At 40.3% G+C, this 15,855-nt stretch overlaps 1 protein-coding gene across 4 annotated transcripts in view; it reads right to left on the bottom strand.

Annotated features, from left to right (window-relative positions):
* Positions 1-15,855, bottom strand: part of SERGEF (secretion regulating guanine nucleotide exchange factor) — a 176,785-nt gene that overhangs the window by 123,113 nt on the left and 37,817 nt on the right. For all 4 annotated transcript variants that reach the window (XM_042445842.1, XM_042445843.1, XM_042445844.1 and 1 more), the window contains exon 9: positions 8,175-8,326. In XM_042445842.1, coding sequence (XP_042301776.1) covers positions 8,175-8,326 — 152 coding nt within the window. The remainder of the gene's footprint in view (positions 1-8,174; positions 8,327-15,855) is intronic.

Below are 15,855 nucleotides of genomic sequence, written 5' to 3'. Positions count from 1 at the left end.
AATCAAGGAACATGCGAGACACTGCAGACTTGGCCAACCAGAAAAATCAGCAGTAGCAGAACATGCCACAAACCATCCTGGGCATAAAATACTGTTTGAAAACACTGAAATTCTGGACCATGCCAACAACTACCATGTCAGGATGCACAGGGAAGCCATTGAAATCCACAAACATCTGGATAATTTCAACCGGAAAGAAGAAACCCTTAAAGTGAACAAAATGTGGCTACCAGTCCTTAGGAATAGCAAAATAAGGATTCAGCAAATGCAAATGGGAAACCATTCAGAGTCAGGGGCTTTCCCAGCAGATAATGATCACCAATTAGCAGACATTAATCCTCTTTTGCATTAGTCTCCCAGCCTGAGGCCTGCCACCAGCACAGAACAATACACATGCAAATCACTCCTGCATTCCCAGGCTCACACAGTATATACAGACCCACTTTTTCCAGGCAAGCATTCTCTGAAGATGCCAGCCACAGATGCTGGCGAAACTTCAGGAAGAAAATCTTCTAGAACATGGCCACATAGCCTGAAAAACCCACAAAAAAACATGGATGCTGCCCATGAAAGCCTTCGACTTCACTCTGCTATCTTTAGATTTCTCCTTAGTTCCAGCTGCATGTTATGTCTCTGTCTGGGTAAGCTGTGTGAGCATTTCTCCCTGTGCTTTCCCAGCCATACGTTATCTCTTAGTCTAGGTCAGCTTCTACCTCTTCTAAGTGTCTAGACTTCTCCCTGTGCTTTCTCAGCTACATGTTATATTTTACAGACAGTAGCAAATATACAAGATATGGATTAAGCAGAATCAAAGCAAGGTTTTGCTCAGAAAGGTAAAGTAAGTCTATTTTGGTGGGTTGCAGGAGAATAGTGGCAGGCCACTACACCTCCTCAAAATACAATATGTCTTTTGGCGGTTGTCCATATAGATATGCACAATCAAAAGGCTGACTTACACTTATATAAGCCCCTAACAGGCTGCCAATGATATACTGGTCTCCTGCTTTCCCAGAAAGCACTATGTAGAATACATAGAACGCCTTTCCTTTTACAAGAGAAACTGCCCAAGGAACATTTCAGTACATCTTGATTATAAATCAATAGCACCATCATAGACAAGATGAATTTGTTAGGGCTCACAGACCCTGAGTACCCATTCCCTAATTTAAAGACAAAGAAGTTTTTTGGCTTGTGTTGAGGAAAAGACCTCTGTAATTTGGAAAAAGTTGGAAGGCAATAGCTAACTACTATTATTACAGCTACATTGCCGTAGCAACCATAGTCACCAAGACAACTCAAGCTATCCCAGATGAAAACTAAGGTTTGCTCTTATTTATGTAAAGTAAATTATTATTCAAGGTAGACACCACACACTAAACCTCAATCTGTCAGTCACATTTACATTTATAGTAGCAACACAAGCAATAAGTACATCATTATTATAAAGTGTTACTGTTATTCACTGACTTGACTGAACAGCAAACCTTGGCTGCAGAGGAAAAATAGTATTGAGGGCAGCATCCTTTATGGCTGAGGAAACAAAACATTTGTACATGCTGTAACACAGTATTTGAAATGTACTGTGTTGTTTCCCACATTATATAAAGAAGAAATTCTCTTTTATCAGCAAGAGATCAGTCCCATAAAAAGTGACCCCAGATAGTATGAGGTGTCAAAAAGAAATGTAATGTCAAAACAACAGCAGCAGCAAAATCTAGTGGCACCTTAATGAATAACAAATACTGAGCATACTGCTGTCTATAGCTTCACTTCCCAGCTAAAACCACCAAAGATCTCCAGCCCATCCAGGACAATTACAGTTTTCTGGCACAAGCTCTGGAAACAGGCCTATAGCTGCTTACACATATCCACCTAACAGGGAAAGATTACTCACCACAACAATAGAGCCCATGGCAGAGATATGGAAACAGGAATCAGATCCTGTGACAAAAATATGGCAGCCCTGTCCCCATGTTTACTCTGAAAACACTATGACGGGACTTAAAATCCACAACATCACACACAGGGGCCCATACACTTGCTTGATAACTAATATCTCATTGGTGGAGGAGCAGGTATATGGGCCCCTGATGTTTCAGATTTTAGACCCCATTATAGTGTATTTATGTGGCCTTCCAGATGATGTTGGATTGCAGTTCCCATCAACTCTTGCCCTGCACAGCCAATGATGAAGGATTACAGGAGTTGTAATCTGGAGGACCACAAATATTAGTAGTAGTGGTTGTGATGCTTAATTTTTTATTCATTCATTAATAATTCATCTTTTCCTAATATTGGGACTCAAAGCAGCTTATAGAATATTAAACTCAGAAATTTAGAACATACAAAAACATCAGTAAAATATATAAAAGTTATTTTAAAAGCAATTAAACACAATTAAAACCATGTTAACATTGATAAATACTATCAGTATGTGAACTATTCATTAATATTATGCCCATCCCTGGCCATCAAAGTAAAACTCTTACCCCCTGTAAACTGAAATAGACAACCGTTTGTCACTACCATACATGTGCTAGTCTGTTTGCCTGTGCCAATTATGTCTGTGTTAGCTCTCAATGACTGTTTGTGAAATGACTAGTGTTAAGACAGTCACCCATTTTTATACCTTTTACATCTCATTTTCTCCACAACTTTCTCCCACACAATCATGTTATAAATATCTGCCAAGTGAGGCAATACTCCATGCATCTAATGAAGTGGGCTGCAGTCTACAAATGCTTGTGCCAAATATAATGTGTCACTTTAAGGTGTCACTACTATACAATAATCCCCTGGAAATTATTTCATGTCAGAGTACATTATTTACATATAGCTAGTGTCGTGCTGATTTTAATCTGGATTTGTTACTCAAACCAAGCTTCCTCCGTATAGAATGGGATGACTGTTTTAATATAAATAAAATGAATAGTGACAGATAGTTGACCTTAGAAAAAAAGTTCCTTGAAGGGAAAAAAAGGAATTCCAAATAACCTTTGCATATTGTAATTAACTAATATGTATCACTGGCTTCAATGAAATCTAATACCCTCTAACATTTCACAGATGAAAACTGGGGCATGTGTGCCCAAGCAACTTCACACTGTGGTCAAAAGGCAACAAGAGGGAAAACATGAAGAAAATCACACAAAAAACCTGTTTTAAGTAGAAGAAAATCTGGAATTTGCCCCTCCTCTCATCCCTGCTGAGTTATCTGGGTGCAAACTACTTCTGCACTTTGAACTCATTTTACAGCAACTGAAGTAAGCCAAAGACAAACGAGAGATGCAGAAGGAGAGAGAACCTGGAACATTTATAAACAGCTAAGAAAATAGGATGGCAGATAATTAACTGGGATAATTAATTTATTATTTTTATTTGACCTTTCTCCTGGCATGGGACCCAAGGCAGCATTGTCAGACAAAATGACCACATGGCACATGACAATTTTACCATATTTTGGCAACCCCACATCATTTTAGGCTCAGGAAATGCCTCCCATTTTTTTCCATCAGGAAATAAAATAGAACTTGGTATTCTGTTACCAAAGCGTTTACAGATGACAAGTAGTGGTTAGTGGTGGTCCCTTTACAGGAAATAGATACACATGCCATGATTAAATACCCAAAACTGTGTTGTCATTAGAAGAAAAAAAAATCAGTCTGTCAATTAAAGCCAGTTTCTGCTGTACATGAAGCAAGAGGAACCTAATTATTAATGTCTTACTATCAAACGTGAACTGAGCAAATTAAAAATTGCTACAACCTCCTCCTGTTTTAAGATAACAACAGTTGGACTTTCTGCTTTGAGTCTATGACAGGTTTCTCAAACAGACTAGCCTCCAAATTCTTTCAGTTAAGGTATAGCCAACAGTCTCCTGTGTTCCATATCATGCCAACTGGAATAGGTACAGGATCAGCAGTGCAACAGGAGGTACACACTGTTCCTTCTAATGTGGGAATAAACTAGTGATGTATTCAAGTCTTTTCTCAATTCCCTACCTTCATATCTCAAGATAAGTCTCAAGTCCTTGCAAGATACTTTCAAGCCAAGTCTCAACTTCAGACTCAAGCCTGGGAGCCAACTTTTAACAGAAAAAAAGGAACCAGGCACATTTCCATTTCTGGTTTTAGTTCTAGCTTTAAAGGAGCTTATCCAAGGAGCTTAAATATCATCACCTTAGATAGTTCTCTTAACGTCAGGAATAAAACCCAGACCAGATCCACTGCCCCACTGACATCCCCCATCACCACGGCAGCTTCATTCACATGGATGCGTACACCTTTTGCTGGTCCCCAAATTGCCACTGCTTACATTGTGGCAGGGGACATGGTAAGGGATAGAGCTGCAGCTACATGCAGACTGTGGGGACTGAGTGCATTTGTCTACACATTCAATCCCACCATCTGAAAAGAGTGTGCACTTGAATTACCTCACAACTATGATCTATTTTTTCCTCTGACATGAAGTTTATCCCAACAGTATAAGGGCCTTACTGTCTGTAACATACATGATATAAAACAGGGATAACCAACTGATAACACCTCAGATCTAATATCCTATCAAACAGGGGTGTCAATTTGCAATATGGGCTTCCTGTTTCTGACCATCTGAAAATTATGTCTCTTTTCATCTAAATGCCACACCTGCAAGTCAGCATGAATGCACCTCTTTTAGCCCGTATGTTTAGCCCCTAACTGACAAACAGCAATACATCTGCAAATCCCTCACAGAAAGAGATGGGGTGGAGGAACCTGGTGGAAGATTTTTGCATTCTCTTTCTCCCTCCGTAGATAAATAGGGATTTCCTGCCTGCAAACTCCTCTCTCTCTCTCTCTCTCTCTCTCTCTCTCTCTCTCGCTAACCATGTGATTTAGATCACTCCCCCTTTGGGACTAACAGACATTTTCTCTCAAAGATTTTCAACTGAACTGTTGGTCCTCCATCTTCCTCTTCTCTCAACTTTCTTCGGAAAGATGGTGAGATAAAGATTTCTTTTTACCTGAACTATTCATGAGCTTGATGAGGCTATAGCCTATATGTATATATAGATTAAAGTCATTAGTAAACTTTTGTTTGAACTACAAGCTACTTATGTTATTTTTTTTAGTCAGTCTCAGGCTTAGGGAAGCATAGTTAAACAAAGGCACATTTCTGCAACTCTGCTAATTGGAAGCAAGATCCTAACAGGCTTGTCTTTGACATTGTTTGATATTTAATATTCTTGTTTCCTTGGCAAGGGCTGAAGCCTTGGGAATCTTAAATTACTCCACAGAACCACAACTCTTTCAGGGAGCTATTCCTGTGTGCTGGAGCAACTGGTGGTGCATATAGATAATGTATGCAGTCGGCGGATCCAGCCATGGGAAATGGAGAAGAAAGAACACAGTGGACCAGTTTTTCAACACCTATGCTTATAAAGTTAATGCAAGGCTGTATCTAATGTGGCTGTCACTGCTGTGTACCTTCAAGTCATTTCCCAGATATGGTAACCCTAAAGCAAACCTATAATGGGTTTGGGTTTTGTTTTTGTTTTTAGAGGAGTTGCCATTGCCCTCCAATGAGGCTGAGTGTGTGCTACCTGCCTAATGTCAACCAGTGGGTTTCCAGGGCCAAGTGAGGATTCAAAGCCTGGTCTCCCAGAGCCCTAACGCAACATTCAAACCACTATTCCACATTGGCTCATCTACTGTTGCTACTCATACAGAATCATTCTCAAAATATACCTGCCACGATGTAGGATAAGACAGAATTAATTTAAGTCTCTCAATTTCAGAGGGGAGGGAGGAAGGGGAGGCCTGCTACAGGCAGAGAATGCAGATTTGTAATCTTTTCAGCGTTGTATTTTAATGAATCAAGTAGACAAAAACAAGAAAATAGATAATCTAGAAGCAGCTTCTCTTCCAAACCCAGAGCTGTATATACAGTTGATGTCCCCAGTGAGTGACTCTGTGATGTGAAATGCCCCAAGTCAACATTCAAGCTGGTGTGGAGCTGATGATTTAGATATCCAAGTATTAAGGTACTATTTTCTGACATTCATGACTGGCAAGAGCTCAACTTTTGTGACATTCCTGGACTCTAGCTAGTGCCAAACTGTCAATTTTATTATAGAATCAGCTCCATTGAAGTTCTTCATGATCTGATTATATCTGGCATCTCTAGGATTTAGCTATCAAATTTAGTTCTGTATACTTTCTAGCTACATCTGTAACATCTGTAACACTGCCGGGCTTACCAAGTTGTTATATCAATAAAATAAACTCTCACCACCTGCCTTAAAGTTTAACTAGTCATAGTATTCTTGATATTTGCTTTTTCATTTCAGTTTATGTCCACTAATATTTTTTTCTGGTCACTGTATAGTCCTTAAAAACTTTTAAGTCCATAAAAATGACAGCTTTACCTGTCAATACTATACCAACGACTACAGAACATGTGCATAGAAAAAGCAAGATAGAGCCACACTAAAACCTAATGTAATGTCAGAAGCACTTTTTATTGAGCAGGAAAAACGTTAAAAGAAACAGGAAGGCATATCCTGATCAGTTCAAATAAAACTCCACAACAGAAACACATGAGATCATTTTAACATACAACATACAGGAATCACAAGGGCAATGCTATTCAGCATCTACATGAAACCACTGGGACAGATCATCTGGAGGCATGCGTTGAGGTGCTATCAATATGCTAACAATATCCAAATATATGTCTCCATGCCTTCAAAAACAGCCTTAGCTAAGGATAGTGTGTCTCCTCTGAATGAATGCCTGAGGGAGTAATGTGCTGAATGAGAAGCTGAATCCAGACAAGACAGAGGTGCTCACAGTCAAAGGTCCTAACCTGGGTTTGAATGTGCATCAACCAGTCTTGGATGGGGTTACACTCCCCCTGAAAGACTGTGTTTGCAACTTGGGGATGCCTCTGGATCCGTCACTTCAAATGACAGGTCAGACAGAGGCAACAGCCAGGAATGTTTACTATCAGCTTCAACTAATACACTAGCTGCACCATTACCCAGAGTTGGAGGACCTAAATGTATGTGCTGGTAACCTCAAGGCTGGACTTCTGTGCTGTACATTGGGATATCTCTGTGCCAAGTTCAGAAACTTCAGCTAGTTCAAAACATGGCAAACAGATTGATCACAGGGACATCCAGGAGTGATCACATTATATCAATATTAAAATCACTTCACTGGCTCCCAATTAGTTTCCGGTCAAAGTACAAAGTGTTATTACCTTTAAAGACCTACATGGTTTGGTCCAGGTTCTCTATGGGATCACCTCCTCCCATATAATCCACCCTGTATGATCAGGTTCTCTGGTGAACATTTACTCAAGTAAGCCAAGACTAGGTTGGCAACTATCAGCCAGATGCTACAGAATCCTTAGTAATGTTTTTTGCAGTAATGTTATTCATTAGTCCCATATATCATTTAATGTAATGGCAATATTTGTGACATAAACAACTAGCACAATTAAAATTATACCTTTCAATTGCAGTCTCATACATACAACCTAAATGTTTATTCATGGGCTTAAAGTGAGATTTGGTGAAATGTGATGTTTTTAAAGAAAAATGTAAAATAATATTTTTTAAAAATAAATTTAACAAATTAAAATTTTAAATTTTGAAATTTTCATTTTTTAAAAAAATCATGGGGTGTCTCTTTTCTCCTTCTATTGAGCGTAACCCCACTCACACCATCTCTTAAAGCATTTTAAAGGGAAGCAGGTGAATGCCACTGCCTGTTTCTCCCAAAAGACAGCTGTTTGAGGAGCAGTGGTATCACTTCCCCCATAGGGTGTCACCAGGTGCAGACCACACACCCCAGTGATGCCACTGACCCTGGGAATGAGATAACATCCTCCACCATATAATAGAGAGCAACAGCCAGTACACACAGCCTTAGGGGAAAGGGGAGTAGGAGATGAATGGAGAGGGGACATGCCACTGCTTTCCCCTCAATATCTGCCACCTGAGGCACCTATCTCACTTTTCTTATGGCAGGGCTGTCCCTGCCTTGTCTGTGAAAGTCTGAGGTATACAGATGTCCTTTACTCTGTGCCCAAAAGTCTAGCACAAGACCTATAGTTTTGTTTGCAGACTAAAAACCCAAGGCAACAACAAAACAGGTATGAAACCAAGTATATGCATGGCTTTTTCTTACCTGTGATGCTCCAGTGAGGACAGGTACTATAGCAGGAGAATGGAGAGGTTCTTTCAAACTGTGTTCATCTTGGCCCAGTTGTCCATATGGCAGCTCACTTCTTCCAAGCTGACCGTAGTCTCCTCTGCCCCATGTAAAGACCTTCCCTGTCTCTAAATTCAAAATACACATTTATATAACATTAGTTCTTCATATCAGACAAATTTTAAATCACCAAGATCGTGCCAGAGCAATATGGGAAGTATTCCAAGAACCTCAGCTTTCTTTTTAAAACAGCACATATTTACAATTTCTGACTTCAAGGATTAGTGAAAGCAAGTTATTGACTCAGCACAGTTCTTGGCATCCCTTCTCAGACCCAGGACAAGATTTCTCTACATGTACAGACTTCACCTTTGCCCCTGTATATGTCACAAGATTCTTTGTGACAGGACCATTTCCGGAAAGGGTAAGAGAGAGAGAGAGAGAGAGAGAGAGAGAGAGAGAGAGAGAGAATTATATGTACATGTGTGCCTAATATCATCTAGTCTAAACCACTGTTATAATAACAGTGAATCAGAAAAGTAGATGTTAGTGCTGCCCTCTAGAGGATCATTACCAACATCACATGCCACATTTTAGGTTCCAAACTGAGCAAAATTCCGAGTGGACAAAGTAGCAATATCACATTTTATTTTTATACATGTTTTCATTAGTAGTAGTAGTAGTAGTAGTAAACAACTATGTACAAAACATAATACAACAATAAAACAAAATAAAACAGTTTATCTCACAACTTTGAATTATGTTGCAAGTCTCCTTCTTGGGTTCTGCTCAGTGTAAGCGGCCATTTTAAAGTCCAGTGCTGTCTTTGTGTAAATTTAATCCAGAATGTCCAACCAAAGGTTCGGATGGTATGGAGGTTGCCTTGTCTTGTTTCTGGACTTAGCATGGATAAATGGTTTCCACTCATTGACTTTTTAAATATTTATCCATGAAAAGTCCTGATTTTGGACATCCTGTGTAACTTGCCATTCTGTCTTTCAAATAACCATAGGTCCCATACCTTTTTACACCATATATCCAGAGACATCTCTCCTGTTTTCCAACATCTGGCAATTTCTACACAGGCTGTGGTAGTGAAGAAATCTATGAGGTTTCTATATTTCAGATTTGGGTTCGGGCCTACATATATTGATAACAAAAGCATTTCTGGACATAATGTTACTTCTTGGTTGGTAATCAATGAATTTTGCTCAAGTACCAATTGCCAAAATGTGTTTATTTTGGGACAGTCTAGCCACATGTGTAGAAATGTGCCTTTAGCATTACAACTATGCCAACATTTGGAGGAAACATTTTAACCATTCTGACTAGCTTGTGTATAATTTTCAAGGTGCCTTCTCTAATCAATGCTGATCTGGATTTAAAAGAGATGGAAGACAAAACCGTAGTCCATTTTGAACAAACTTTTCTCCCTTCTCACATATTGGTGGATTTCACCTTCCATCAGCCACATCCAACATGGCCAAAAGTAATGGGTGATGGGATGTGAGGAGCTGCTCATAAACGTATGGCTTTTGCCAAACAGATTTTTCCAGCAGGACAAAAGTCAGGTTTTTAGAATCATCTTCCTCAGCAGTAGAGCAGAAGTGCTTCGTTAGCATGCAAGAAGGTAAGCATCACTTCTATCTCGCTGCCTCTTATCTTTCTTTTGTAATGCAGTAAGGCCCTAAGAATTTCACTAGAAAGGTGAAAGTTTAATAATCATGTAGCATACTGTGTAATAGCCTGAACTCTGATCCATGAAATACACAATTCAGCATCATCTCAGCATTTCAAACTTTGCCAGTTTGTTGATCATTCAATGGAAAGACAGAGTGTTATAAATAATGTAAATTTTTAAAATAAGCTTTGCCTTCAGGCCCTTTAAAGTCAGTCCTTTCCTATTTCTGAAGCCATACCCATTTCCACTGCCATAATTTTAGATTGTCAGTCTCATGGCACTTCAAGTATGCACAAAGGTTTAATGTGATGTAATCAAATGTAACATTTACAATTTAATTTGTGGGTTTTGCCCTAAGGGAGTGAAATGACAATCAAGATGAGTAATAGACCATAAATGTCTTATTCAGTTTAACAAGGGTTGACAAAGCCCATTGGGTCTGTGGTGAGTGTCACCAACACAAAGCTTGAATACACTCAGGGAATTTTGGTAGACAATACATTTACTGTTCCATATGAAACTTAGCTGAAAAATACCATTTTCAATATGGAGAGAGATCTTGTAGCACCTTTGAGACTAACTGAAAGAAAGAAATTGACAGCATGAGCTTTTGTAAACTTTAGTCTACGTCCTCAAATTCATTTGGTGGAGTGGAAGCCAGGCACAGACACATATATGCCATTAGTATGTGAAGGAATTACACAGGTTGCTCAGGGAATTTCCCATAGAGACGCAAAACTAAATCCTTTTTGACACACCCCAAGAGCCCCAACCAGGCACATTCTACCTATTACCCAAAATATATAAACAGGGCAACCCTGGCCGACCTATCACCTCCAGCAATTGAACACTTACAGTCAGTGGCTCCACCTATATGGACAATATCCTTTAACCATATGCCATAACCACAAACACCCCCAGCTATATGAAGGACACCACAGATTTCCTACAGAAGATAAAATCCATCCACAATCTTCCAGGAAACACCATCTTAGCCACTATGGATGTGGAATTCCTGTACACCAAGATCCCACACAAGACTACAAGACATCAGGAACATGGAAATCGTTGTTATGGGAACCTATCAGACCTAGCCACTAAGATCTGCTAGTTTGTTCTCACACACAATTACTTCACCTTTGATAACAACATATACCTTCAAGTTAATGGCACCGCCATGGGTACACGCATGGCACCACAATATGTCAATATCTTCATGGTTGACCTAGAATAATTCTTCCTTAACTCTTGCACCCAGAAACCGCTCTTCTACCTGAGGTACATTGATGATATCTTCATAATTTGGACTCATGAAGAGGACTCACTCAAAACATTCCACCAGAGTTTCAACAACTTCCACCCCACCATCAAGCTCAGCCTGGAACTATCTACTGAACAAGTTCACTTTCTGGACACCACAGTACAGCTACAAAATGGAAAGATAAGCACCACACTATATCACAAACCCACAAACACGTATTTCCATGCCTCCAGTTTCTACCTTGAACACACCACTAGATCCATAGTCTACAGCCAACCCCTTGGATATAATCACATCTGCTCAGACCCACAAGACAGGGATGCCAAACTCAAGGAATTACAACAAGCATTCCTCAAACATTTTCTAGAAAATGTCATTACAAGATCTAATGGCATCACCCACAATATTAGGGGAGGCTTCAGTGCTCATCCTCCAATGTGATCTATGCTATACTGTGTCAGTAATGCCCTTCAGCACTCTACATTGGACAAACAGTCCAGTCCCTGTACTAGAAGATAAATGGACATAAATCAGACTTTAGGAATGGGGACACATAAAAACTGATGGCAGAACATTTCAATCTCCCTAGGCATTCAATCTCAGACCTCAGAACAGCAGTCATTGAACAAAAGAACTACAAAGGTAGATTGGAAAGAGAAACAGCAGAACTGGAATTCATCCACAAACTATAGTCCATCAGCAGTGGATTGAACAAAGCCAATGGTTTCCTGACTCACTACGCACACTTCAACACTATCTGACCCCATCCTCATGGGGGTGCCCTACATTCATCTCTTCCCCTCACCACAGGCTAGTCCCATTGCAAAACTGGATCTGCCAGTTTATCTCCATGCAAAAAGACCAGTTTCCTATGCCTTTGTGCACTAACAACCATCGTGAAAACTGGACCTGCAACTTCATTTCAATACACAAAGGATTTGTAATTTGAATTGACATCCTCACATATCAATGGCATATATATGTCTGTGACTGGCTTCCACTCCACCAATGCATTTGAGGACGTAGACTGAAGTCTGTGAAAGCTCATGCTGCAATTTCTTTCAGTTGATCTCAAAGGTGCTACAAGATCTCTCTACATAGTGATTCTACAGCAGGGGTAGGCAAAAACCATTTTGAGCCGGGGGCCGGGTGTGTGTTCCCTCAGACAACTGGGGGGGCCGAAGCCGACAAAAAAATAAACAATAAATAATTTTTTAAAATTAAATAAATAAATAACCGGGACAAATGTAGGACAAAATTTTCAAATGGGGGCACTTTTTAAATAAAAAAATGGAGGACATGCAAAAAAAAATTGCTGATTTTTTAAAAAATGTTAAGATAAATGCATGTTTCTGAGGCTTCTATAGACAATTGCCCCACCATGCCCCTCGCGCGAGACGCCAAAGGCCCCGGCGGCAATCGGTGGCAGGACTGGGTGGGGCCGGTCCCAAGGCCTCGCCGGGCCGCATCCGGCCCGCGGATCCTGCCTATCCCTGTTCTACAGGCTAACACAGCTATATCTTTGGATAATATCATTTTCAATATCTGATAAAACCAATTAATTCCTCCACCAACATTTTTGTTCTCCTTGTGGCTGCTCTCTACTGAAGCAACATCTCTCAGCCACTGTGGTTCTGTCTGCATTGGCCAGGATACTCCAGGGGCAATGAGGTGTATTCTGGTCCCAGTGCAATTCCAACCTCTCCCCATTACTCAGGCCCTTCATTCTGACACTGAGCAGCTGTTTGCATGCACATTCTGCTCTGCTGCCCGGCACTGCCACCGCCATGGCACATCAGTTGTTCTGAGGTCAGAACAAGGCAGTAGCTGGATGCCTCATCATGACATCAGGGCAACCAACACTTGATAATGGCAACTGCACCAAATGGGACACATTTCAAAAAACCACTCAGTGTCAGAACAGAAGACTCCGGATCTTCTAGACAGATCTGGAAGAAATAGAGATTTTTTAATGCATTTCAAGAAGGGTATACCCTGGTTTGGCATTGGATCGGCCAGACATCATCCAGTCTGTTCATGCCCAACTTGGGGTCTGGGCCCTGCTTCATCTGGACTCCCTGCTGAAAGAATGGATGGAGGCCAGTTTAATTGGCCCATGTAGATAGGAGCTGTGTTAGATATACTTTGGGGTGGATGAATATCAGCATATCATATAATCTTAGCCAACTGATTTGATCCAACTTCTGGCTCAACGGCATACCCTCCAACTGTTCCAGTTTGGCGGGGATGGTTTCTGTTAATCCTCTAACATCCCACTTCCTCAGATGCTTTTAAATGTCCCAGGGGTAATGCAGATGGGCAAAAGGAGCAGCCAGAGGTTGCTCCTGCCCCAATCAGCATGGGATCTCAGCAACTGCAAGGGCCTGGGCCTGATCCAGGCCACTGCTGCAGTCCAAAATGAGACACTTGCAAAGAGCACTCCTTTTCTGGCTGGCTTTTCCCAGCTGGGCATGCTCTTCGCGCAGTTTCCAGCCACTCTGGGGGGCATGCATTTTGTAAATGTCATACCCCCAGAGTGGCCAGAAGCCGCACTTTCCTGCCCAACTGTTTCGGGACTCAGTTTCTCTGTCCTCATCCCACTTTCTGTCTTTGTCTTTGACCCAACTTAACTTCAAAGTGCAGCTGTTTACGCTGAGAGGAGGTGAGGAGGCAAATTCTTGCCCTTCCTAAACTAAGTACATAAATTTCAGATTTCTATGCTTACAATAGTAGTTTTGTGTTTTTTCTTTCATTAATAATTTGTGCCCTCTTGTTACTACACCCTGACGATGCTGTCTATTAGAAGCCACTCAAATCTGTCAAACTTGAACTTGCTTCAAAATCACCACAATGCATTTTTTAGGAATTTGCTGTATATTACAGAACCTAAGTATTACTTTGCGTATTTACAAAATGGAAGATTGCACACCGAGGCAACTACTGACTCTTTTTCAACAACAATCTAGTCACATAGTACAGGCTGAGTTGCCATTATCCCAAATGCTTGGGACCAGAAGTGTTTTGGATTTTGGATTTTATTTTATTTTATTTGGATTTTGGAATATTTGAATATACATAATGAGATGAGAACACAAGTCTAAACATGAAATTCATTTATTTTTCATATACATCTTATACATATAGTCTGAAGGTAATTTTGTACATAATATTTTTAATAATTTTGTCCATGGAACAGTTGGTATACAGTGACCCATTAGAAAGCAAAAGTGTCACTATCTCAGCTACCCATGTAGACAATTTTGGATTTCAGATTTCTGATTTCCAGATAAGGGATACTCAATCTGTATGAGAAAATATACAGCACTAAATAAATAAACAAATTCACTGAGGAAATTATTTTGTTGCAGTCACACTGAAACAACAATTGGTAACTGAACTTTCATCTGAAAACCACTGGACCTCTCTACATTTAATTACTTGGTAAAGGAGCATATGTGCTGTATATACTTATATATGAGTATATACAGCACAAAAAATGACTCAAAAAACCTGAGTCAATTTATCCATGGGTAAGTACTGTCCTTTAACTCGTATTTAAAAAGGAACCATCCTCTGGTGAAACAAAAGGAGTGTAACCTGTTCTGGAATCACTGATCTTCCTCTGCTTACTTATCCATCAACCTTTCGTGTTATGCCTGCTGGAATTTTGTGAGTTCTTTGGCATTGTTTTCCTTTGCTTCACCCTTTAGACTCTTTGTTGCATGTCCCAAGGTTTAACAACAACAACAACAACAACAACAACAACAATAATAATTATTTATAGCTTGCCCAATCACAAAGAAACAGGGATGGTTACAACAGTAAAAAAATTACATAACAATTAACAATAGCAATAATAATAACATAACAAATCACAATAGCAATAAATAGCAAAAAAAGAAAAAATACATAGCAAATAAAAACAATACAAAGAACAATGAAAATATATGGCAATTAACATAACAAATCAAAAATACAAAATTAATCCCCTTCTTGGCCTCCCATCCCAATCCTAAAAATAAAACAGTATTCAACAATGCACAATCTAAATAACATTACAATCTCAATCCAGGAGAAAAAAGAAAAGGGGGGACTAGGAGCTGGTGCCGAGATAACCATCTCCATGCTAAACACCCCTAAATGATCACTAAAGCTCAGGTGGAAAAGGGGACAGAAGCTACCTCTCGACCCAGCATTCATCGGCAGGTAGTAAAAAAGGGAAGGGGTGGCTGCTTAAGACCTGCCATCGCTCTGCCCTCCATAGTCCAGGGGCTGAGGCAAGGCTGGAGCCCAGGCGTAGAAAGGTGCAGAAACTGCCTCTTGGACCAGCTCTTGGTCTTCTGGGGGTGGGGGGCTTGGAGCCAGCATTTAAAGGTGCTGCTCTCCAGACATGCCCACCACACACTCAGCAGAGTCCTTGGGCTGCTCTTGGTTTTACCCTCAATTTATCCATGGGTGTTATCAAAATCAATAATTTTGGCTGCAAAACCTGCCCTCAACTTATATGTGAGGTCTGTCAGGATTTGAAGGGTTAAAAACACAGCACACAGGGAAATGCTTGATGTGTGTGTGTGTGTTTGGCCATGAGCATTCAGCACAGTGGCAAGGTTGATCTAGCACAACTGAAGCTCATTGGGCCAAGGACACTTCAATGTCCAAGTGCAGGTAGCCATGGATGATGAAACATGTGTCTGGATTGCAGAGGAGACACATGG

This window comes from Sceloporus undulatus, chromosome 1 (genome assembly GCF_019175285.1).
Source record: "Sceloporus undulatus isolate JIND9_A2432 ecotype Alabama chromosome 1, SceUnd_v1.1, whole genome shotgun sequence".
Classification (NCBI taxonomy): Eukaryota; Metazoa; Chordata; class Lepidosauria; order Squamata; family Phrynosomatidae; genus Sceloporus; species Sceloporus undulatus.
Note: the sequence above shows the minus strand (reverse complement) of the source record. Positions and strands in the feature narration are given on the sequence as shown.